The sequence below is a fragment of the Parambassis ranga genome, chromosome 18, assembly GCF_900634625.1.
Source record: "Parambassis ranga chromosome 18, fParRan2.1, whole genome shotgun sequence".
Classification (NCBI taxonomy): domain Eukaryota; kingdom Metazoa; phylum Chordata; class Actinopteri; family Ambassidae; genus Parambassis; species Parambassis ranga.
The window spans coordinates 3,228,589-3,255,035 of NC_041038.1; the positions used below are offsets into that span (position 1 = coordinate 3,228,589).

The window sequence follows — 26,447 nt, forward strand, 5'->3', positions numbered from 1 at the left end:
CAATGACTTGTACAGAGAATGCATAGAATATGTTATGACTTAACAAGGCACAATAATCATAACATGAGACTCAGATGTAAGAGCTGAAGTAATACATCACTATCTGCTGATTTGAATCCATCATAAATAGAATGCATGGGCCTTTTGCGCAGGGAAGAGGAGCATCACAGAGCAGAGCAGAGCAGAGGAGGATAGAGGAATGCCTGTTCCTAAAATTAGACTGAGGGAGTGGCAGGGTCTTTATCCGGCTTTGACTGGCATGAGGAGGATGGTTAACAAAAGTCTGTTGACATGCAAAGTTAAAGAAGCTTGAAGAATCCATCACATTGACTTTCAGGGTCCACTGGCAGCTGTGCTAATTACCCTTGAATACCTGTGTGTTAATGGGAATTTGAAAATAAGACTCCAGGCTTATTGTGATTGAGCCTTGGCTGCTGAATTAACCAAGTGAGAGGTCAGTTTTGCCTCCTTCACCAGATTTTCCTTCAGACAGCCCCTTTCATTACCTCCTTTTCTTATACACAAGCTGCAGCTGCCTCGGCTACGATGATTCAAGGTGATTTTCTCCCGTCGCTGTCAGAGCAGCAGGGATTAGAAGGCATCTTTGGGTGTGGGGCTGATGATTACTTGCTCCTCTTCTTTGCCAGCTTCACCCAAACCTTATCTAGCCATGTCTTTGTGGGATTTAACTTGTAAGCTGCAACTGGCTGCCTGTCTGAACATTTGAAAGTATTAGCAGCCCATCACTTCCTTATGCGAGGCTGAAAAGTCACCTCAGTGCGGTTGATTTGGCCGGAGCAGCATGTTGCTGATTAGCTGCGCCTATTTTGAATATTGGACAGACTTGCTTTTGTGCACTTGTTCATCCAGATTAGCGTCTGATTCAGAGAATGCAAATGAGGCAGCCATCAACATTGTATGCACAGTGCCCACTCAGACAGATCTGTCAGCAAAGCAATAGCACAAATAGTCCATTTTATCACATGTTGAGCTTATTTGATCATCAGTCACCTCAAATGCATACACATCCCTCTGTGATCTCATGTACGCAACTGAAGTGGTGCTTGACTTGAAAGATATGACACTTAAAAAACAAAACAGGATTCAGAGCGCCTCCAAAATAGTGGAAAAATCAATTAAAAGAGATTTTTTTTTAAAAAAAGGAAAACCTCTGAAGGTCTATTCTGCCTTTCCTCTCCCCTGCTGCCGCAGTGCAATTACGTCTGGCCTCTGGAGCGGCCACCCTTGATATTTAGCATCACTTGCAGTCACCTCCTCCACCTCAACCTGCAGCAGTGTAGCACTTATCAGGAAAGGCAGCCATAATTGGCTACATTGTGAGAGGCTGTTACTTAATGCCAGAGCAAAGAGAAGGAGGAGGAGGAGGAGGAGAAAAGGAAGGAAAAAACTAAAGCAGAACAGAGCAAGGAAACAACAATCGTGCAGATTCGAAGAGAAACAATCACAGAGTAGACAAAGAACAGCAGCTCAGGCATATGTGCTGGATGTTGGCCTGCCCTCTGCCTGCTTTAGTTTGCTTTTCATGAGCAGATCAGTCCCTCTTAAAATCTCTTCTTTGTTGCTGTTTGAAGAGAGACACACTTAGCCGTACTCCCACTAACTTCTGTTTACGAGACAGTCACAGTGAGTAGTTATATCCACTCCTTTTCTGTCCCTCCTGGATTTTTCTTTCTGTCACCTCAGCTCCTGTGAAAGGCCACAGATCCTGTAAAATCTCAGCATGTCATTACACTCTGCTCTCTTCACCTTTAAAGGCACGAGCGGAGAACAGAGGCAGCTGCAGCAGAGATTCTGTAGGAGGGTAAGGTAGTCAGGGAGGAAAATGTCAGAGCTGAAGAGCTATAAATCAAGCTGTGGCTTCAGTCAGGGTGAAACACAATCATGGATGAGCCTGGTGGGAGGGCAGAGTGCTACTCACTGGGGCTCTGTCTTAGCTAGTGATTACTAAAGGCAGTGGATTAGGAAATTGAAGGATCGTGATTGGTTAGGTTTCATCTGACTGGCATCAATCTGTGCTACAGGTGTTAGGCGGGTCTCAGTTTCAGAAGGGAGTAGAAACCGGCTGTTGCATCCTGCACCTGCAATCAAAAAGGGCATTCATTTCTCAACCTTTGTTTTCATACTCAGTGCGTTTGCAGTCTGTAATCATTTTTTCTGAATGTGCATAATTAATGGTGTATGACTACAGGAAATTGAGGGGTTTGTGGTCTGCTCATGGATGCGAGCTGTTTTAGGGTGGAATACATAAACAGGAACTAAGTTAGAAAGCCTGCAGGGGTAAAGAATGTGAAACTTTCTGCATTCACACAAACAAAGCGAGTTCAGAGACACTGTTGTTGTGTCATTTAAAAACCACCGTATAGCTGAGTGAGCACAGCTCTGACAGGCAGGAGGAAATGAAGCAGATAAGCACTGCACAAAGAACAAATTAGCCTCCAGATGTACAGTTTGTGCAATATTCTGAAAGTCACACACATTTCTTAGAGATGTTGAAGAGGAGGGGAACGTGTGTGAGGGGTTGTTGTGGAGCTAAGCAGCCAGGGCTTTGTGTTTCTTCTTGAAGGGAAATGAGAGACGTTTCTATAGAGAAGTGATGAGTGACAGCAGATCGTCAGATATAAACAGCAGAACAGGCTGATTTCCAGTGACAAAACAACACATATGGTTGGTGGTGGGTTAGATTTTCCTGACATATTATTGTAGGCCATTCTAAAAGTTAGCATTGCAGTGGTTACCTTTTCAAGCTTTTGAGTGATAGTAACCCTCACCTCTTCAGTGATGTTTAGGCCCAGACAGGCTTTGTCATTTCCTAACAAGTCTCGTGTTTGTGTAGTCAACCGACCTTATTTCAGCCACTTAATCTACAACCCAGTAGGTGTAGCAGCAAGTGTGATGTACCTCCATATGAGAACTCTTTGTTGTTGCACTGTGTGTTTGTTGAGCTCAAGCATAACGGCACACTGCATACTGCTACTGCACACTGCTAACACATGAAGTAGCACGTTCTAAATGTAGAATTGCACCACAGATGTTTCCATTGTCTGATTTAAACTAGTATCAGATCTGTGCAATGGTTCACAATGGTTCAATGGTTTACATGCATAAAACAGAAGAACAAAGATGTAGAACCTTTCATTTGATCACAGAGAGAAGTGTAAAGCTGCTTTCAATTTGCCATTTCCTTCATATTTGCAATAATTATGTATGATTTCTCGATTTCTGTCGCTTTAAATGTTACATTCGAACACCTGATGAGCTGCTGTGTAACAACAGGATGTGAGATTCCTGACTTCAGTGCTGCAGTTCAACTGAAAACAGAAGCATGCTCTGAAGCCTGGGTGTTCACTGCGAGAGACACTATTGCATTAGATGATGTATCACATTTACATCTTTTGTGCAATATACCATGTAGCTTCATCTATCAGTCATCACACAGTGAGAGCAAGGAGAAGGAAGAGGAAGGAAAATGTTGTCTAAACTAATGAGTATTCATTACACTTGAAACTGTGTGCGAGACTGTTTTTGGACACATGCACTTGCCACATATCACATACCAACACACCCTTCCGGTATTTGTTACGAAACAAACTCTCACATCTGGTAAAAAGGACAGAAGTTCAAGCAGGAAGCCTCAACAACAAAGCAGTGAAAACAGGCTGACACAATGATACATTGTTGTTTGGCATTATATTCACACGTGATCTGCTGAAGTGCCCTTTCAGCCTCGTTTATGACACTTTTCATTTGAAGTCAGAAAGTTGAGATGTGAGATATGAGCCTGTGCCTGATGTGGAGCAGGATGCGTGACTTTTTGTTCAGAGGACGTAATAAAACATTGCACTCTGGCAGCTGCTCTGTCCCAGCTCTCCTTCACTTCTCTGATTTTTTTTTATTAGAAGTGCTGCTTCTTCTGCAGTTTTACCTGCTGCCCTTTGTTTACAGACATGTCCTGTGCACATTTTATTCTCTTACAGTGTTTTCCATCAGAGCTAACCTTCCCTATTCAGCCAACAATATCTTTTCCATGTGTCAATGAGCTCAAGTGCTCACTTCCTGCCTCCCACTTTATCTCCCGCTCTCCCACTCCTCCTCTCTTCCCTCCACCCCAACCCCTTCTCTCCCTAAGGAGCAACTGTAGCTGCTAATCTCACTTTGCAGCCGGTTCCCCCCCACCGATGTGGCATTCTGCGTGTCCAGGGAAAAGGAAACGTTTCCCTTCCTGCTCTCAGTACCCTGCAGTCTGTAAATAGAGCCTGCCACCAGCGGCTCTGTCGGCCCCTCTGGAGAACTATATCTGTCCCATCATGCAGCACCCTTACTACAACTTCCTGAAACAAACCAGGGGGTGTTGGGTGGAGAGATAAGGGTGGTGTGTGTGTATAATGTTACAGAAGGGTGGTTTTTGGCATGTTTTTACAGTTTGTTGAGGGGAGAAAGACGAGATAAAACTCTTACTACCCTATTAATTTTAAGTATGAGATGATAAATTTCTCCAGCCTACATACACACATGCAAAGCTCAAAGTTTAGCCAAGTAAATAGCCTTAAATTTAACTATGATCTCATCTTTTTTATGCTAAAGTAATCTTAATAAATATTAGGGCTGTCATGTCTAAAACGTTACATTTCATGTGCTGCTGTTTACCATTTTAATTAAAATGCTAATCAGCTATTGATTACTAATTTACACTTAATATAACGCTGCTGATGAGGGTGCAAGTCATTAATAAAGTTAGTCTTCAAGATGAAGGCAGGTCTTATTTTCAGTATTTTTCCTGTTTGTTTTGATCTTTTGTTGAGAAACTGGATCTGGAACCAATGTGGTGTACTGACCCCATCACCCCCCACCCCCATGTTGAAGTTGGTGTGACTGTATGTGTGTCAGTTCTTAATCATAGTGATCTGTTGGATCATGCCCGTTATCCCTGTAAACATCAATCAAACATGCCTCACTCAAATGCCAGGTAGACAGGACGGAAAAAAATCAATGGCTGTACATTAACAGGGGTGGGGTCGGGGGTAGGGATTAGCTAACATGGGAATGAACCCATTATGGAAATATCAATAACAGGATGGATATCGTTATTTGTGTTTGTCTGTGCCTTATCATCAATCAGCGCTTGTGTCGATTTTTAAGACGTTAAAAGAAAATGATGTCTACACTGACAGAAGAAGAGTATGCAATTCATTATCTGTAGCTGATATTTAGGTATTTTAATATGGCCTGTAGCACCATATTTAAATACAGATTAAATATAGATTTAAATACCGATACAGAGAACAAGTCAGCAGTAGTGGCAGGGATCTTCTGCTTTTTTAATACCCTTACAAGCACTGTTTACCAGAGAGCCAGTGGTGTGAATGTATCTGTCATCCAGAGGATTTGACATTTTCATTGCCCAGTAAACCTGCGCCGCACTGCAGACAGTATGCACGGCCAGGATTGACCAGGCACCTGTCAACTTCCCTTTATCCCCGCCTGTGCCACCCCCATCCCACCCCCTAATCTGCTCAATCGATAGCCCTGGGTCCTCGTCACCAGGCAACCAAGGATGACACCAAAGCTCTCGCAGTGTGTGCTACTTAACAATCAATCGCAGCTATAGATGCACTCTATCCTGAGTGACACAGTAGAGGAGAATACCTAAAGAATGGCAATGAAGACAGAAGGCAGGGTCTTGTTTGGGATAAATCAGTCTCTACTGAAAAGCACATAGGACTGCTGTGTGGGTCGCGACAATGCGCTCCTGTCGGGGGGGATGATGAATGGTGTATGGCAAGATGGTATCATCATCCAGATGGGCACAGGCTGTGCCGCAGGCTGGACTGAGCTAAAAGCAGACTGGGCCTGTGCACAGGTGGCACAGGAAGACACCCCTGCCTGTATTGCTTTCGGTGTTCTGTGTTACAGCCTCAGAGGGATGGGTACAGTCAGTGTTCTCCCTCCCCCCACCCTCTGCATCTGCAGAGAAAGTAGCTTTATTTACTCATTCTAGTACTTGAGGACACACTGTTCTGAACTCAACTGTCAAAAAGCAAAAGTGATACGGGTGCTCCTTTTGAAAAAGCCATTTCCAGGTGTGGATAGTCTCTCATCGTTGATAATGACTCTCCTCGTGTGGCAATATTAGACAGCAAGGCCTATTTCCTTTACTATATTCATAGGATATGAGATCTCTTCTGCCATAGGTGCGACAGGCCTGGGTGTTTTTTCTCTGAGGTTTCATACTTACACCCAGCCTTGTTCTGTATCTCTCTCTATAACTTGCTTCCTGTGGTGATCTTAGTAGCAACTTTCATGTGTATTTAAAACAACAGCAAATCTTTTTTTCTTTTTTTTGATGGTTGTCCGTTTCAGTTATTTGCACCTATCTGACACTACAGATGCACAGATTTAAAGTTTACTATTCTAATCAGGCCTACTTATCAGTGCAGCGGCTCCCACTCACTCTCCATACTATGATTAAAGCTGGAGGTTTACACTCCGCTCTCTCCCTCTCGTGTGTTGTCTTTTTTTTCCCCCCTCCATCCCCTCAGAAATGAGTGTGGCTGAGACGACTCGTGAAGCCTGTAATTGAGTGTGTCCACCCACTGTGCTGCAGCAGAGACGGTGCAGTGAAGGGCTTCAATTGTGTCAGGCACAATAGATACATACACATACTCATCACACACCCTTCTCACACTCACTAGATCTTACAACGCAGAAGAGCCAATACTATGTAGATGTGTTGTCTATTTTGGGACGTTATCTCGCGGATAACCTCGCCGTTACCTTCACACATATCTATAGTGAACCAAAATAACAAGCGGTTTCTTTCATCAGCACAGTTTGAGATGTAACCTACATAGAGGAGGGGATTAGAGTTTTCATACACAATAAAAGCAGCAAGGATTACCGCATAAAAAAAAAAAGTTTTCCTCAGGCTATCTCTACTCTTAAACCATACCTCCCCTGGCAAAATGTGTGTTGTTCACTTGTGTGTATATGTTGTGTAAGTGGGACTGGACACTTAAGCTGTAGTTGCCATGGTTTCCTGCTGCAAGAACCTACAAAATTTAATGCCAGTATGTATTTCCACCTTAACTTATTTGAGCAATAAAACTAAAATAGAGTCACACATGTCAAAATATATGCTCATGTATTTAAATATTTATCGTGTGTTTTTACCACAGAGGCTGTTGAGGCATGTCAGAAACAGATAAATTGTGGTTTCCTGCTGACTGTTCTTGTGGCTTTGTATCTGTCTTTCTAACAAGAAACACACACAAACAGGGGTTGCTAACAGACCTGCGTTTCTAAACTACAGGGTCATAAAGCAGTGATGAATGTGTAAATGTAAAATACATGGAAGTTGCTTTAATGTTATTTATGGCTTATGTTTTAGTGTTTTATTTGAAAATGTCTTCTAGTTCTAGGAGTAAAAACACCACAGTGTAAAAATAGTTCTGAGACAGCAGTGTGTGTGTGTGTGTGTGTAGCTTGTTGAGGTCATTTTAATACTTTACATGCAAAGTGTCATATCATCCTAGTTGTATGTTTTCTGTGCAAAAACTGAACGAAAATTACGCTCTTTGAAATGATTGATTGATTGATGTTCTTGTTCATCTGTGTTTAAATGTAACCTGATAAGGATTATAGTATCTAAGATAAGCACAATACATTTGAAACGTATATATTTTATACATATATATATATATATACTAATATATGTTTGTCACAAAAGTTATAAAATTGGCAAAACAATTTTATAGAACCAGTAGCTCTCATTTGTTTTTGCCATTTTCCCACCATTGCATTATTGCCAGCACAACCAAATATTCTAATGAGATGTTGCTACCTACATCTTCTCAGTTGAGATGACTGGCTGTGGTCATCTTAGATATGGCAATGTGTGGTTTTATCACCCATTTGTAGCAGAAATGGCAACTGCTTTGATGTGTGTTTTTATATGATACGAGATGATTGGCTAAAGCATCTGTCTGTTTATCTTGGACTAACTTTAATGATTATATCCAAAATGATCCTTCAAAGAATTCAGGTGTTGTTTTTGTATCGGTATGTAACAATTACAGTGAGAAAACACTGCAGCAGCTTCTCAGCATTTTAGACTCTAACAATATAGACATATAAACTCTCCGCTGAGAGTTGAACCAATTAAAACGTGCTTGGAATGAGCTTCACTGCAGATTTTGTTTTCAGGTCAAACCACCAAACCATCATACCAGCAGGGTATGACATTGACAGACACATATTCTAATTAAAGTTCGCTGACAATACCATCATACCAGCAGAGTAAAAACACTGATTATCTCACCGACTGCAGTGAGGAGCAGCATGCAAAATAACTGACCACACCACTATTCCAAACATGCACTCTGGATTTTGTCGCCTCTCTATTGGCTTCATAATTATACCCCCCCCCTTTTTTTGTTGCTCTCCTTTTGATCCTTTGTTTTGATCCTGCTTTATTTTCAGTGAGAGGCAGGAGAGTCAAACCGCAGAGAGGGAAACGAGGGGAAAAACTGAGAGGGAGGGAAACATGGAGTCCATATTGTCAGAGCAGTCTGCCACGGTGGACGAGCTGGTGGAAGCATGCATCCAAGCATTTGGTCAGTCATTACTCATAAAAAAACTTTTCTAATATTCAGTCAGTTATTTGCAATTTAAAAATGTCTATTTTTCTCTCTATAGATGAGAAGGGCACTCTGAAGGATGCTTCCTTGGTCCGCATGGTCCTCATGATGCACCCTTGGTATATCCCCTCCACAGATATGGCTAAGAAGCTTGTGCTCAAGTATCCTTCAGCCTTTTTGTCTTTATTTGTGGCTTTTTACACTTATTGGAATTAAGAGTATTGTGATGGAGTCTGTTCATTGTCTTGAAAAAGTTGTATGAACCTTGATTTCTGGGTCAGATCTCAAGAGGAAGGCTGCACTGCTGAACAAAGGACAAGAATATGCCACCTTCTGAAGTAATGAAGTGATTATTTTTCCCGTCTAACACTGCTCCTTTCTGTCTCCTCAGCTAGCATGTTTTGCTTTTGTTCTTTCCCTCTGGGTTTTCCCTCCGTCTTCCTTATCAGTTTAAAATGTTGCTTATGTTTCCTGTGATTAGGTTTGTTTTGAAAAAGAGTCATAAACATGTTACAAACTTCTCCACTTTCACAGCACTCTTTTTAATTGACAGTGAAAAGAGATATGAGGATATGTTTCCAATAGTTTCTGACAAACATGGCCGTCCACACAGCTGCTAAATTGCGGAAACAGTGTTGGCTTCAGTCACTATACAGCATCAGTCTATTTTCCCCTCAGTGCATGCCCTCACCTCTCCTGTCTCCCTCTCTTTGTTCTGCCTTCCAGGTACTGGATTTCTGAGTTTCCCGCAGAGTTCAATCTCAACCCAGAGCTGGCAGACCAGATCAAAGACTATAAAGACCTCCTGACCACAGAAGGCAACGAGAGCCAGAGTCAGCTCATTGACCTCGACAGTGTGTGAGTGAATTATTTTGCGTCGTGTGTTGTTGACAGTATGAATGAATGTCTCTGTCTGGAGGTGTTTATGTCAGCATGGCCTTTTTACTGCCTGTTATTTGACATTGGTGAGCTGTGCTATTCAGGGTCAGCCACTTATTCTTTACTCATAATTTCTGTATGAACTATTGTGCTTGTTCAAAAGGAGATTTGCGACTTAATACAGCAGCATAGAATAGCAATTATTTGCAAATGGGGAAATAAAGCTTGCATTTCTCTTGTTGTAGTTTTGCTTTGATATTCAACACCACTTTAAGTGCAGCTCTTAGTTTTGCATTGGCTGTAAACCTGATATCATGTTTTAATAGCCGTGCTTTTTCTCCCCTTTCAGGCCGTCATATAAATGGAAGCGACAGGTGACTCAGCGTGTCCCATCTGTGTCCAAAAAGAGGAAAATGTCCCTGCTCTTCGATCACCTTGATTCCTGTGAACTGGCCGAACACCTGACCTACCTGGAGTACAAATCATTCTGCAAGATTCTGGTCAGTGCGACCACAGCTGTGTGCTTTAGCAGGATGCCTACAGCTCTTTAATTCTACAAATGTTTAAGTAATTTGGTGTTTACGTGCCACAGGCTCATTGTAGTTGCTAAGCAATAGTGTTTAAAATCAACTTTCACTGGGCAGTAATTATATTTGCCGTGTGGAAACATTTTTGTCTTTGAGAGTTATTCTGGGAGGCAATGACTGGGTTTTAAAGACACATTTAGATTCCAATGTGGCGGTGCTGGTGGCAGGATGGGGGCAGTGGCATTACTCTTTTGTCTTTGTGTCTCCTCTAAAAGAGATTCTGGCTCAAACAAAATAAATACAGAGCATTTTGCCAACTGGTGCAAGTGTGCATTAATCACAGATTTTACACTGCATTTAGGCTGGATAACGACAAAACTTCTTGGTTTTAAATATAAGTGTTGTGTGCTATGCTAAGCAGCCAGCTGCTACCTCCAGCTACATATACAGTATATATACAATGCAAAATGAACGTCCTTAAAGGAGCACATTACATCATATCCAGAATGAAAACATTCGCTTTCATTGCACCATTTCTCCTTGTAGTTTCAGGACTACCACAGCTTTGTGATGCACGGCTGCACGGTGGATAACCCCATACTGGAGCGCTTCATCACGCTCTTTAACAGCGTCTCCCAGTGGATCCAGCTCATGGTGCTCAGCAAGCCCACCGCCCCGCAGAGAGCCGCTGTCATCTCCCATTTCATCAGAGTGGCACAGGTTTGTCTGTGGGGCCTGTTAAGATGAGTTGTGAGGTACATGGTGCTCAGATAAGAACACTGATGGAGGGTGAATTAGAAATATAGGAGATAGTAAGGAGGTGCAGAGAGGAGGGGGAAAGTCACTGAGGAGCTTAGATTCTTTGAATTCCCTTTAGATGCAAGACAATACATTTAATTCAAAGACTTTGGAGGTTTTAGCGTGTTAAAATTCCTACCAAAAGCTCTTTAAGTTGAGATGCTGTCAGCAGAGCATCTTGTATCTTTTGGTATTAAGGGAGCACAAGCTTAGCTGGATGATGCACTTTTAGTATCATCCAAAGGTTTTTTCGGATGGTGGATTAAAGGATTGTAAAATTATCTCAAATTATGAATAACGCATGTGGATTTGAAATATCAGGCCTGGAGAGGAAACACAAACTGTGGTGCATTTTTCAGTAAAATACAAATACTTTGACACTTGACTTGACTTTACAGTGATAGTAAAAAATAAAAGTAATTATTTACAAAAGTTGACAGTCTTTCAAAATGAGTCTTCTGCCCGACTATAAAGGCTAACCTGGTGTGCCAGATGGTTTGTTACACAGAACCATCTGGAAGATCGCCTTAGGAAAGAGCAGGCACTTTCGAAAGAATACTTGGCAGTTGATTGGAAGAACCATCTGCCAGGTGCTGCTACCACAAGCCAATCAGACCAAGGAATCGACAGATAGATGACAACAATGCTGGGCGTCTTTAGCAAGTAGCAATTTGCTTGTGATCAAAACAATTAGCAAATCGATGGCCAACGTGCAAAACCTCCTATATGGAAAATGAGGAAAAAGTGAAAAAAAAAAACAACTTGGCCATCGAAATAAGCAAAGTATCATACTGTTTTCCCCACATGGCTTCACAATGCTGATTGGTCCATACTATCACTAGACCCCAGAATAGCATAGCAATACTCTTTTCTCTGTAGCCTTAGCCATCCCTGGGTGGACCTGTGATGTCATATACTGTAATCATCTTTGGTCATCAACAGGTCAGTGAGGGTCTAATCCTAATCTTAACTTAATCTTGTCTCTTCCACAAATCAAAATACAAAGCAGCCAGCTAGCTGCTTTATATGGCTCTGAACCATATGTCTGGAGACTGTCATTGCTGCACTACGAAACATCCCTTTAAATGGCATCTTGGGCTCGGCTGTAATTGATTTCATGTCAACTTGATGTTATCGTTTGCTTTGGTTTGCCAGATGGGCACAAGTTTTCCCTCCACGCGACAATTCACTCATCTCTGCTGTGCGAGGCAGCTTCAGTCAACCGTAGAAAGTGCAGAGGGAGAATTTTCATCCTAATAATGCCGAGCTCTGTGAAAGCTTCCTCTTCTACTTTCGACTACTTTTCATCATTCTGAGAGCTGTTGGTCTGTGCCCACTCTCCGTTTATTTGTCCTTCTCTTTATGTGCACAACAGACGTCAGTGGCTCATCATTTATTTAGCAGGGTCTCAGCAGGGTCCTCACCTCTCTCTGTCAGAGTACACCAGCGCTCTAACACCTCAGTAGGGCTCTTGTCATAGAAACCCAGTAGAGCTTTCCCAAGTGTTTAACGCTGATTGATACCGCACACTTGGACTTGTTCCAGGGTTTCGTGAAGCTGACGGCACAGAGGTGAGGATGGACGCTGATAACAAGCAGCATTGTTGGATAACAATTCAGTCTGCTATAATAATCCTGACTTCTGCAAATGAAATCTATCCATATAATCAATAACACCACAGACATTATCTGCCCTCTGTGCTGCCAATAAATAACTCACTGTAGTAGTACCATGAATAAATCCAAACCTGCATTCAATAACATCTCTGAATCGATTCTGAACCCAGCTTGGCCTGTCAGTGTATGGCATGTTCTGATCCATGATTAAATGCAGGTTTAATTACAAAAGTTCAATTAGAATAAAGGCAGCGATAAATATAATGTATTCATATTGCCAAATTATATATTTATCTATTTAAGAGGAATTGATTTATTTGCACTTGTAGAATTAAGCGCTAAGTCTTATACATACAATGAGCTCTCTTCAAACCTAAGCAAACCTATGATACTTTTTGGTCCTGTTTAGTTTCCATGGGGAGATGTTGTAGCAGACCACCACCCAAAAAATGGTACACTGCTCCTTATTCAGCTGAGGAAGATCTGTTTAGATGTAGGAGGAGTTAAAGGGATGGGTGTGGTCAAGAGAGGAGAAGCAGACAGATAATTAGTAACCTGTTTCATCTGGGGTGTACCAACTTTACCAAGTCAGCCCAAGGATTGAAGTGGAGGTCTGCTGTACCACATTTCAGGAGAGTGGATTTGGATATTTATTTCAAATGACCTGTCTTTTGCAGCCAAGCCCTAAAAAAGAAGTAATATTGGACTCGAGTGGACTTGCAGGGGTGGTGGTGGCACCCCGGCTCCTAAAGTCCAAATCCAAATCTCTCTTTGATACTCCCGTTCCCTTTTTGTGATGGACATAAATTAAATTAAATTAAACATAAGTTAATTAAATCGACATATGGTTTTGTTGAAAATTGAAATTGCAATGAAATAACTTGGCTGCAGCTTTTTTAAAATTAGTATTATTCTTTAGATAGGCCTAATCTGTACATCCCCCTAAGAATATAAAGTCTGGATAAGTTTTGTCTGATGCCTAATCTAATAATTTCATGATTTATTTCCCTGCTGTAAAATTCTCCTATTAATTCTTTTCCAATTTAAAACTTTAATGTTCGAAAAGTGGCACATGCAGGGACAACAATGCTGTTCAGGCTGTCTTTAAATGTATTCAGAGGCTGCACAGAAGGTAGCCTAAACGCACTTGACATTTACTAAATCTTCCCTCAGGGTGCTCTGGTTGTGTCCCATTTCAGCCTCCTATTGTGAGCTCATTACAAATGACTGTTTTTTTTCTTGACAGCAGACCTGCATTGTAAATTGAAATTCAAAAAAAAATGTCTGCTTCCTTCTTCTTCTTCATTGCAGAGCTCACTTCCATTTCATTTGTTTATCTGTGACCGTGCCCTGTGGCTTTGATAAACATACCACACCATCAATCGACTGTGTGATAACAATTACTTGACAAGACTATGGACCCATCTCCCGGCCCTATCGTACACGCAGCAATTGTCTACTCATCTGGCATGTTGACAATAAAAACCTTTTCCAGGCCTCGCTTATGGCCCGCGTGCACGTGCAGTGCGGCTGAAACCAACCCTGCAAATAATGGGCTGCCTTTCACACTGCTTTGTAAATTGATTCCAAAGGGTGTTTGAGCTGAATCAAATGATCCCCTCTGGCAGCCCTCCCACACAGCTGCGACCCCATTGATTTTCACTGAGATGCCAGCAGGCTGAAGGGCAGCATGGAACCCTGCAGAGTGCCATTCACAAAGAGTTAGCCTAACTTTGACATAGACAACATCAATAAAATCTCCGTGCACAGATTAGACTTATGTGTTGCTGCTGTGTAAACCTACTCTAAACGGCTACAGTCTTTTTTTTTTTAAACCTGTACCTCCTTCCCTTCATTCTCTTTGACTAAAATACTTTTTGGCCTGCCGTCTTTTGGCAGCATCTTACACTTTCATAAACCACCTCTTCCTTCGTCCTCACACCTAATATATCTTTCCTCTTGGTTGACAGAAGCTGCTGCAGTTGCAAAACTTCAACACACTGATGGCGGTGGTGGGCGGCCTCAGCAACAGCTCCATCTCCCGTCTCAAAGACACGCAGAGCCACATCAGTGCAGAGACCAACAAGGTGCAGTAGCTGCTATTATACTCTCAGCCATGACTGATCTATTTCTGGCATCCACAGCCAGACACTACCAGACAAATTCAATGTTCGCTGCATGTCGATGCACAAGTTATATTGAATCTTGATTCAGTAATCCACATCTCCTCTGTGTGAGCTGCCAAGCTCCTTATCTGTGCCCATTACTCCTACACACAGTCTTTTTAGAAATATGAATTTCTGCCATTTGACTAGAAAGTTGAATTGCAACAGTTGGGGGGAGTTACAATGTCTCTTTAGTTATGCAAGTCCATCTGGAGCAAAGTACTTTTTGCCAACTCTCGTCCCCTTTCTCTGTCCCAACTGCAGGTCTTTAACAACTTAATTGAACTGGTGACATCATGCGGCAACTACAGCCAATACCGCAAACGCTTCTCTGAGTGCTCGGGCTTCCGATTCCCCATTCTTGGCGTGCACCTGAAAGACCTGATAGCCGTCCACGTGGCGCTGCCAGACTGGGCCGACAAAGAGAAGACACGGGTCAACCTGGCCAAAACCCAGCAGCTGTACGCCATCCTTCAAGAGCTGGCGCTCATCCAGACCACGCCGCCCAGCATCGATGCCAACACAGACCTGCTCAACCTGCTCACGGTGAGTGCGGAGTGTGGACAGAATGTGTGTATGTCCAAAAGGGCAAAGATAAATGTTTTGTTGGAATTCATCTACGTTCACAGAACACATTAAAATGGACTGAAATAAGAAAATCAAGTACAGAGGCTGTGACCTAAATTTATTATGAAGTGCCTCAGAATGCATTTGTTGATCACTCAGACAGACAGGAAGTAGGAGGAAAAGTTTAGAGGAGGACAGTTTGTGTCCAGACAGGATAACAGACGGCCTTTATGATATACAGACTTTGTTCTGTTGCAGCCAGCTGGGAGAAAAATCTGTGTACAGAGAAAAGCCAGACTTTATACAGTATAAGTAAGCAAATCATTCGAACATAAACCTCCAAGATGAGGCGGTCAATCTTAGGTTAGAAATAGTTATATCACATATAAATATGTGCAACTGGAAGACCCTTAAATATCCAGTTTTACAGCAGAAATAAACATGTTTACTTCAAAAAAACTTCTCAATTTTTCCAAGTCTCAATTGGTGCACCACCACAAGTCAGAGTATCCTACAGATTATCATCCCCCTCAAAATCCAAGATGTCTTCTCTGCACTTCTGCAGAGTAAGCTATAGTAATGTCCTGTTTATTTATGTGTGTGTGTTAAAGCTGTCATACACACATGCCTAACATCCATCTGTGGACGCGCTGCTGTCCAACTTAGATGACATCACTGAGGTTATTTTTTAAGATTCCCTTTAGAGCCACACATACAAACATACAACTCCACTCCAAACTAAATTACGTTCAAGATGTGTTGTATTAGATCAGCAACTCTCAGTGATGCAGAGATTACAGAGTGGTTTCACTAACAATATTATTATCTAGTACCTAAGAGGAAACAGTTGCAACCTCTGTTTTAAATTCCTGCACTGAAACCTCTTGTCTTTCGCTTTAGGTGGATTAAAGACTGAAGGGCTTTGTCTGTCAGGGTGCTTTGGAACAGTTTCTCCTTTTTAAATCTCAGTGCTTCTGCCAAAAAGATCTCATTACTACACTAACAGCTCAATTTCACTGATTTCTTCTTTGTTTTATGTCATTCCATTGTGTTCAATAAAAGTATTTAGGGCCGTTGTGAAATCACATGTAAAGGTGAAACCATGTTAAGAGTTATTTATCGTCTTAAAAAATACCACAGCATTCTTTCTCCTTAAGTTACACTTAGTGCTGATATAGTATTTCACTCATGTCACAAACAAAAACATTGACGCCTCCACCAGGAAGTGGTCTCCCCAAAGCATGTTACTAATTCATTAAACAGTGTTACGTAATACATGATAGAAACTAATTGTATAGACAATATTTTGACTTAAGAGGTGCCATTTTTGTCCAATTGTACTTAAAAAACTTTATATGAAGGCTACAGCTTAGATAATGTGGAGATGATGTGGCACTGTCACAGGAACAATTCTTCAGCTATAAAGCTGAGGGGATGTTACAGAACTTCACAGCCCCTTTGTGTGTGTGTGTGTGTGTGTGTCAGTCAGGCTTTCAGCAGATGCAGATAAGAGTTTCCTGAATTCAAGAAGCAAAGCTTTCTGACTTTAAACAATCCCAAGAGATCAATTACCAAGTCTGGCTGCAGGTGTTAGTGTGAGATTGCAGCTGGCATCCCTCCTTTTTTCTGTGAAAATGAAAGAAAACAAATGACAGGTTCTGGAGCTGAGAGGAAACCAGGAAAGTTTGCTGGACACAGTCAATACCCAATTATCCTCTGCCTGTGCTTATTGGAGTTGATCAAGCTTGAGCCCTGCTTGGCTTGCAGTGATAAGACAGAGAGGAAGTCAATAAATCCTTCAAAAATAATGAAAAAGCCATGGCATTGCCTGTAGCGAGCTAAAATAAAAAAAGCAGGTTTAATTATCTTCCTCTTGGATTCATATTCATGTACACTTCAGATTAAACATATTATCCTGAAGATGGAGAACTGTTTCATGCTAAACTCTGTGCCTAGAGTAAGCTCCTCTAAATCAGAGGGTCAAATGACAAGAGAAACCTTTTGTCCTTCCGCATTCACCGCTTCAACTTAATAAAACACAGGAAACGCAATTAGAGAACGAGAACAGCGCTGAGAGGCCAACAATAGATGAGTACATGTGGCAGATGGCTGTTAACTGGTGCAAAAAAAAAATACATTATGCTCTTTTTCAATAAATGTTTTTACTGATGAACTGTCTGCATTTTTCCAATTTGAACCATAAACCAGGATTGTTTTTACATGGAGGTCTATGAGGATTGACTCTACTCTCTGAGACACCCTCCAGTGGACACTTCAGGAAGTGCAACTGGAGAATGGTGCTTGATTTAAACATTGACTTTAATAAGCACACAATAATTGTACTGTAAAAGTTCTGTTCAAGCCAAAATAATCTTTTTCTGAACTTTATGTATATATGTTGCTTGAAATTGTGACAAGTCAATACAAAGAAATGTGTCATGTGAATAATCCATCAGCACCTCCCGGCCCTTTGCATTACCTCACTCTGCTGCTCCTTTGTGTATATAAACTTTTGCTTTGGGCCTAAATTGCCAAATAGCTGCTGAGTGACACTTCTCTTGGATGTAAATAGACCCTCCAAAAAAGGCACAGGGCATTAATCTGATACTCTGTGTTTTATTGTAAAGAAAGAGTGCAAAGACAAATGAAGAGTTGTCAGTTATTTCTGTGAAAAACACATTTGGTCATTTTGTGCCTGTGTTTGTAACAACAGAACCCTGTCTGTCTGTTCAGGTCTCTCTGGACCAGTACCACACAGAGGAGGAGATCTATCAGATGTCTCTACAGAGGGAACCTCGCAAGCCAGCGGTAGGCAGCACACCTATGTCACACTGTGTTTCCATATATGCAGGAATATCCTGTATGAGTCTCGATGTGACTTTAGAGGAGTGCATTTAGAACTCTGTTATTAACTCCCTGTGACACTTTGATGTAACCCCTTCACTTCTGCTATGTTGTAAAATATTGATCTTTGTTTTTTTTTCCATTGGCAGCAGCAAAACTCCAGCCCCGCCCCTGCACCTGACCCCAAGCCCAATATGATCGATGAGTGGGCTGTGTCAGTGAAGCCCAACGCCGACCCAACCATCATAAAGAAACACATAGAGAAGATGGTGGAGGTGAGTTTCTCTGCCTCTTCACACTCAAGGCTAATTGCAGCCTGAGGGAATTCAGTCAACTGCAGCATAGTCTAACAAGTTTAAAGGGCACGTTGTGATCATCATGATTATCGATTTGGGGAAAATTGATCAAAAAGCATGTGACTGCCTTTTGGGTGGATTTTTCTAAAAGGGAAAGTTTCTACGATCCCCTGTGGGTTAAAAGTTTAACTTCTCAGAATGGTGTCAGTAATGTGTGGCTGTGAATCTAAAAATAGTTGCAGCATTGGCCCTATGTAATAGAAGCATTCAGAAGCTGTGCAGGTAAATGTGCAGATAAAAACATAACTTAGCTCATACTAGGAACTGATCCTCTTTGAACTCTCTTACTTACAGTCAGTCTTCAAGAACTTTGACACAGATGGCGATGGCCACATCTCCAGGGATGAATTTGAAGCAATCAGGAACAACTTCCCTTACCTCAGCAAGTTTGGAGAGCTGGACAAGAACCAGTGAGCTTCTGCATATTTAGTCATGCGCTTTATATAAGCCGTTTATACACTGAGCTCACATGTAGTCAACATACGGAGTTTTACATCTCTTTGCCTTTACTCACAGGGACGGGAAGATCAGCAGAGAAGAGATGATAGACTACTTTATGAAAGCCAGCTCTCTGCTGAACTGCAAGATGGGTTTCATCCACACCTTCACTGAGGCCACCTACGTCAAGCCCACATTCTGTGAGCACTGCGCTGGCTTTGTGAGTAAAAGCATAATTCCCTGCACAACAGTGTTAGCATCGACAATCAGCCAAATTATTATTTTACATATATCAGTATTAGTGTCGGCCTGCCATATCAGTAATAATCATGTTACAGAAGATGTAAGTTGCAATCTAGTTCTGAGCATTGCAGCTGATGCAGAAGGGTTAAAAATTGCAGTTCCTTTTATGGCCTCTAGGGGTATGATTTATGACTGTACTTGATCCTAAAATGACATAAATTACTATATGACATGTTTAAAGATGATTTGATTGACTTCACTGTATAATTTATTTTACAGCTCTTAACGAAGTATTGATCTTTACTTTTATTTGCTTTCATGTCTTTAAACACATCCCTCACCTCTGAATCAATATCCTGTGTTATATTATATTTATTTAGAGAGGTCAAAGTTCAGTTGTGTTTCTCTATAGACACCATTTGCCCATCATTATTCATCTCTCGCCATCATTGGCAGCATGTGATCGGTCACAGGTTTCTCATGTCAGGTCAGTGCTCTGCCAATTACTTTGAGCTACAGCCTCATGCTGCTGAGGTTGCATTCTGGGAAGCATAGGAGGAAGGTAATTGGGCAAGATGATAACCCTCCTCTGTTGCTGTGTTACAACTGTGTGTGTGTCCTCTGGCCCTTAACATTCCCTGAAGCCCCCCAAGAAGCTCTCTGTTATTTAGGCGCAGACAGTGAGCCAGCTCTCAGCAGTAATGAGAGCAGGAATAAGGCTTTCATATTGAACTGGAGATGACACCCCATTCATTTCCTTATATTGCATATAAGCCTCACAGGAGAAGTATGGCATAGATTATGTGTAGAGACTTTCATTAACACTCATATAGGCGCACACACACGTTCTCCTGGGGGAACGCTGGCATTTTCAAATCATGATGAGGGGAAACTCAGAATGGGGAACAGGGAGAGATAAGGACTCTGGCAGCTTCCTACATTATCTGTGTGTGTGTGTGGCAGAGTTACACCAGCCACTTCCTCATCTGCTTGCTTTGTACTTTCCTCTTGGCTCCTGTGCAAAAACAATATTTTGCCGCAGCCCATTTTTCAACACTTGTCTCAAACACGCTGTACAAGCTAAGCTGGGACTCCTGTAAACACACTGCAGAGTTCACTCACCTCCACAGTCTCACATGGATCATCATAATCGTGTGCTGTTTTGCCCGAAGCCTCCTTTAGCCTTACATCCTAATTAATGGCTCACAGATGAGTTTTACTAAGTGCACCACGCGAGGAGTTGTAGCACCGAGTATGAATTTATCCATCTCAGGAGGATGCAGCATGTGTTTAGCTAGAGGCTCAGAGCACATTTATAAGAGAGATTGCATAGTGATGTTTTTTTTTTGGCTCTGGAAAGTTTCATGAAATATGGATTGAATCAGTTGCAGTTCCTTGAATGGCCACTTGAGGATGGCTACTAAAGCGAGTCAATCATCTTACACCTCCCAACAAAATGCCCAACATGTTTACAGCCTGGTAAAAATGCAATTTTAATTCCAACTTTAATTGCAGCTGTTAATTACAGTGCAGTATTCTCATTAGAAAAATTAACATTTTAAACAGATTCATTTCAAGTCCATCAAAGCAGTTTATTCAATAATACAAACAAAAAATCGACACATTCTAGTTAGTGACTCTGCTTACACATTGATTTCCAAGGCTTTCTCCTGTGAGTGTGATGCATTTAGGTTAAAACTGTTACATAAACTAGAACTTGTAAACAGACCTACCATGGGGATGCGTGGGTGACCTTACCTTATATGGAAATGGGAGACGATTGTACCAAAACCAATCTGTTCCCAGTTCCCGCAACTTTCAGCTAATCATGATGGAATTATCAGCTATCTTCTCCTCTGTAATTTTCCTCCTTTGATGTTCAAACACAGTTGAAGCTGCACACTGTATGAACCTTAATTTAACATCCACATTTATCAAGACAGCAGCCTATCAGCAGTGTGCACATTCACACTGGATCTGTCTGTGTGTGGAGGACAGACTTCACATTTCACAGAATTTTTTATTATTTTTTTCTCTGTCGAAGTTCTGCTCCATTTACTTTTGGCAAGAGTTAGATGAGAGGTTTGTTACCCCTTTTATGGTAGAGTATTTGTCTGTTAGATGGAGCTCATTAGTCATCATGTGACATAAATCAAAATCCTGCGATGACAGCTTGTGAATTTATTAGGGTTTTTTTTATGAAGCAGTTTTTGGTCTGCTGTCATGATTTCCTGGAGTGTCAGCTTCTTGTCCATGAGATGATATGACTCAACAGGATGTGTTAATTAGAGAGTTTCAAAGGTAGGCCAGCTTATTTGACCTTTAGACAGACCTTACCTCTTCTTTGCAAAGTCTTTGTACTAAGCCAAGTCCATTCATTGAGATATATATATACTTGGCTGGTGAGGAGACATTGATAAAGGATTCCAGAAAAACATCTCCCAGAATGCATCTTTGATGGGAAATGTGTAACCGTTAAGTGTGCCTGTCAAAGTAAAGTAAGTCAGTGTGTTTCCAGCCCTTGTTTGTAGTGTTATTGTGTTTCTACAGTCTATAGAGGCAGTAAAGGTCAGTCAGTGTAGGCAGAGCTGTGATGATAGTTGTGTTTAGATGTTCTGCTCACAACCGTCTTCTCTTTGTTGCAGTGCCTGCGGCTGCCAGTGTGTGTGTGTGAAAGACTTTCTTGTGTGTGTAAATGTGCATCTAGAGGTGTATGTGTGTTTGCATTCATGCATGTAGCTCTTGTGTGTGATGTTTGCCTGCGTGTGTGTGTGAAGAGGTCAGGGTATTTTGTGCCTCCTCAGATGTGCCAGTGCAGTGTGTGATCTCCAGCTCAGCTCTTTCATGTCATTGTTCCCCCCACTGCCTGTGCGCTCCCTGCGTCCTGCTTGATCTTGGTACCCCTCCACCCCCTCTGTCCCGCCATCCTCCTCTCTCTCTTTTTCTGTCCCTCTGACTCTCGCTATACTTCATCTTCAATGGAGGAGATCCAGATGTGAAGTGTATGGGTCTTTTAACATGTTTTAGCCCATAAGTCACTAATTGTGTGTACTTTTCTTTTATTGCAAACCATTTTCCAATGCATAAGCTTTTAGATTAATTCCCTGTACCTCTCAGGACATTATTGGTTTCAAACACAGTTAATCACAGATTAAAGGACTAGTCTGGAGGTTTTTGAAAGATCTGTGAGCAAAAATAGGATTGGGATTTTATATATTTTTGCAATTTTGTAATTTCACCATTAGATGTCACTACATCATATAGAGTGGTCCTTTAAATTAAGACTTTAGTTGAGCCTTCTTTAATATGAAAAACTTCTTTTAATAAAAAGCATTAACAAACAAACAAAATACAGTGAACACAGTCATAAAAATGACGCATTGTGACACAAAATGAGGAGGTAAGGTTAAACAAAGGGGCCAGATGCAAGTTTTTCTCATAGATTCTGCTGTGATTATTTATTATTATTATCCTGTGCAGTTTTTTAAATTATATTCTGTCAATATCATTAGTGTTATATCAAATCAGGCACTTTATCTACCTGATAATGTATATTTATATTAAGTTACACTTTAAGTGGCACTTGTTTGGGCTGTTGATTCATTCAGAGTTTCTTAGAAATAAAGCTTGGATATTTAAATGTTAATGCTGAGAATTAATGTCAGGGGGTTATATGTATATTTTTCATATTTCTCTGCTGTTTGCTTTAGGTTGTCAACTGCACTGTTTTTACAAAATAATTTAAAAATGTCAAAAATCTTGAATCATCATAAAATGTTCTCCAATTGCTGACTTACCTTAATGATCTGAGCATGCACCTCTTGTCTCGAGGGAGTTGGAAATCTCATCCTAATTAACAGCCTTCCTCCTCTGTCCTTTTCCATCCCTCTCTCTCGTTTTATAGATATGGGGCTTTTACAAGCAAGGCTACAAGTGTAAAGGTAAGAGAGCTCTTCATTCAGCTTTCAAAGAATTAAGATTCTTTTTGATTTTACTGGTTTCCACACACACACACACTTTGTAGATTTGGAGTACAGGGTAAATGTCATCGACACAGAAAAAAACTGCAAATACAGTATATTACACTCTGGCTCTATGTCCACATGTAAAGCCCTGCTTACTAACAGCTGGATAAGTTCCATCAGCTGAGACCACACTACACACAATGGTCAATTATTTGCCCTTTCAGACGTCACAGTGGACCAGTGTTTGGAGAAGCTGGTCCATTTCACAAATGTACATATACACACAGAGGACAGCAGCCTCCAACACCTTTCATATTCCCGGTCATTAGCTCCATACACACACCCTCAGCCTGCTTCATCGGCCTCTGTGGTGGTCTGTGCTGATGTTGTAAAGTAAGTAGTGATAATCTGCAGACGTTACACTCTCTAAATAACTCTCACTGCATATGCTGCCAAGCAGATGTCAAGCAAAAAAACTATGGAAATGATGCCAGATCTAAAATGCAATTTGAGCAAGTTTCCATCTGCTGGAGTCGTTGGAGTGATTGATTACAGCTCAGCTTTGTGACAGAGAGAAGTTAGAGCGGCCACATATTTCACTGACAGCATTTATTTGCTTTGTCAGTGTTTAACAAATTAGATTCCATTTATAGAAAATACCTCTCTGTCTGTCCATGTGTTCCCCTGCACTTTCGTTCAGTAATTTGGAAGAAGCTAAGTAGAGCCTTGAGAAACATGACAGCATTCATGCAGACGTCCTGTGTGCCAGAGGATGTAATGTATTCATCTCCTGAAAAACAAGCATTTCAATTATCAACTCTTCTTTGTCCATTCTTAGTCTTAGCATTAACTGCTTCCTCATTCATTTGGGCTTTCAGGTTGACTAACTAATGCTCATTAAATCGCCTGCAAGTTATCATCAAACATTGGAGTTGCATAGCAACTAGAGTAATTAATGCTCCTTGGGGCCCTTTGAGGTCTGTTAGTAGCAGCCTTCACAACAACCCGCACCTCGTGTGAAGACGCTAATCTGACCACGAACTAATTTGTTAATTAGCAGAGCCATTCTTTTTGAAGCAAGTGTAGCAATTTGGGCAAATATCAAAGGCTTTTGTAATGCTCAGAAGATCAGGTAGTTATTAAAAGACAACCATAAACATATTGTTTCCCTTTTTGATAGACAAGGAGGCTGATGCCTTCCTTCATATAGACACACATGCTTACCTTATTCTAACCCCTGACCCCCACACTGTCCCCTGTCCTCTCCACTTCAAAGGAGTGCAGACTGCAGGTCTGACTGGGACTTTGAGTGTTCTGGTTTGTCCATTAATGACACCAGAGGAAGTCAATGAAAGAGCCCCGCATCCATTCATCCCCATTACCATTGTTAGCCCATACTCGGGGAGGTAGACGGAGCGGCGGACACATAATTGAAATGAATCACCCTCTGCAGTGCAGTGCAGTGCAGGAGTGCGAGGAGTCTGAGTGTGTGTGGGTAGTAGGACATGTGCTTTGGTGCGGCAGATGCAGATACATAGACATAAATATGAGAAGCTTCACAGTGTCTCCATGGGGGATATATTAATACAATATTGCTGCACTATGACAGCAACAAGTTTCCCTTTCTGTTGCATGTTTTCTTGCTGATCATTAAACATAAAGCCTCAGCTAACAGCGTTGTTTTCACATTTAGCATAAAGACCGGACAGACATTCCTTCAATCGCTCTGCAAAACCACTTAAACAATCAGAGCTGTGGTGGCAATGGGGTAGGGAGGAAACTCCCAGGTCTCCCTCTCTTAAACAGCTATGTCTAACCTCTATCCAGTGGAGGACGTGGCGTCTTTTAACAGGATAAAATATGGATTCTGATTAAAGTCTGCATTCAAGCCACATCACACCTGGGCTACAAACCATTATAAGCTCTGAAGGCCAACAAGAACAACATCATTCAAATCAGATTGGAGATATGTGACCTCGTGATCACCATGTTCATTTGTAGCTGTGTTATTTTCAATTAAAAGTTCATCATGAATAAAGTACTTGACCTGTAAAAGAGAATAAGAGAGAATAAAAAAGAAAAACAGTCCTGTGCTTTTAACCAGCCTATTATGCTGTGAACTGGTGGTGATGACATGGAATTCGATTTGCGAAAATCTTTCAAAATGTTGATGATATTCAACAGTGGCAGTATGTGTGTGAGTGTGTATTCAGGCGACTCTTGCATGTTTTTTTTTTGCCGCTTTGCTGGACGACCCCTCACTCCTCTCCTCTTAGACTCCCCGCCACTGACGGTTGAGTTGTTGTCGGGCACAGTCGGCCTCACACTGTGTGTGTGCCAGTGTTCGTGCGTCTGCATGGCATGTCAAAGCACTCACATGTCTCCACTAGCTTTCCCGATTGCCCCAATGTTTCTGTTTGCACCCATCCCTCTGTCTGACCCTCTCTCTCCTCCTCACTCCCTGTCCTCCCCTCGCACCTGGCCTTCCCTGTCTCGCCAATTCTCCCTCCCTCTCCTCCGACGTCCCCGCCCTCTCCTCCTGTCCCGACACCTTTCCCTGCCTTCGTCTTTCTCCCGTCACATGAACGCCCCGGATGCAGCCTGTGGGGTGAACTGCCACAAGGCCTGCCGAAGCCGCCTGGCCGTGGAGTGCCGGAAGAGAACCAAGAGCATCAGCCACGAGACACCGCCTGCCCTCCAGGCCAGATCCTACAGCTTCCCTCCACCAGCCAACACCCCACCCAGCCTGCAGAACACAGGTGAGCAATATAACTTGGCAAAACCAAAATGCCATTTCTGCTTGACATGAAAATAAAGCTTAGAGGAATTTGTACTGCTACACCTCCATGATTTGAAGAGTGCTTTTGTCTTCCTCCAAACATATGGAGCGCTGGCACTGCCTCTGTGTGAGTCACAGAGGCAGTGTTTTCATCCGACATTAGCAAAAGTGGTGCACTGCCTGACTCTTTTATATCTGTGTCAGCCTGCTTGATCAGTGGGCTAGACAATGCTGCCAGGAAAATGAATTGGAATGGCAAATAGATGAAGGCTGCATATTTCACCAGCTTTATGCAGTGTTTTTGCATTTCCATTTCATCCACCAATCTACTCCTCATTTCCTCACCCTCGCCTTTCTGTTTCCATCAGTAATTGCTGAAGAGGATATAGAGACAGTGGAGGAAGGGGTATTTGACGTCCACCTATAACCAGGTATGATTGTTATTGACTTTTTTGGTGTTTAATTGACTTTTACTTGAGTCAATAACTTCTATTTTAGGTTGAACAATTCTGGATAGGACTTTAAGGTCAGGCAAAGTTAATAGCTTCAAGTTGTTCAGCAGAGACTCCACCCCTCCAACACAGCAGGCAGACCGTACACTCAGCATAGCTGTCAT

The 26,447-nt window shown here is 41.8% G+C and overlaps 1 protein-coding gene across 5 annotated transcripts in view; it reads left to right on the forward strand.

Annotated features, from left to right (window-relative positions):
• The window catches only part of LOC114450591 (RAS guanyl-releasing protein 2-like), a 30,501-nt gene that overhangs the window by 882 nt on the left and 3,172 nt on the right, over positions 1 to 26,447 (forward strand). For 4 of the 5 annotated variants that reach the window (XM_028428731.1, XM_028428729.1, XM_028428730.1 and 1 more), the window contains exons 2-16: positions 8,497 to 8,630; positions 8,713 to 8,815; positions 8,936 to 8,992; positions 9,381 to 9,512; positions 9,883 to 10,033; positions 10,607 to 10,780; positions 14,445 to 14,561; positions 14,904 to 15,185; positions 17,940 to 18,014; positions 18,200 to 18,325; positions 18,701 to 18,816; positions 18,923 to 19,064; positions 22,992 to 23,028; positions 25,653 to 25,811; positions 26,200 to 26,262. In XM_028428731.1, coding sequence (XP_028284532.1) covers positions 8,561 to 8,630; positions 8,713 to 8,815; positions 8,936 to 8,992; positions 9,381 to 9,512; positions 9,883 to 10,033; positions 10,607 to 10,780; positions 14,445 to 14,561; positions 14,904 to 15,185; positions 17,940 to 18,014; positions 18,200 to 18,325; positions 18,701 to 18,816; positions 18,923 to 19,064; positions 22,992 to 23,028; positions 25,653 to 25,811; positions 26,200 to 26,258 — 1,800 coding nt within the window. In that variant the 5' untranslated portion in view covers positions 8,497 to 8,560 and the 3' untranslated portion in view covers positions 26,259 to 26,262. The remainder of the gene's footprint in view (positions 1 to 8,496; positions 8,631 to 8,712; positions 8,816 to 8,935; positions 8,993 to 9,380; positions 9,513 to 9,882; positions 10,034 to 10,606; positions 10,781 to 14,444; positions 14,562 to 14,903; positions 15,186 to 17,939; positions 18,015 to 18,199; positions 18,326 to 18,700; positions 18,817 to 18,922; positions 19,065 to 22,991; positions 23,029 to 25,652; positions 25,812 to 26,199; positions 26,263 to 26,447) is intronic. The other variant, XM_028428733.1, reaches the window with a different exon arrangement.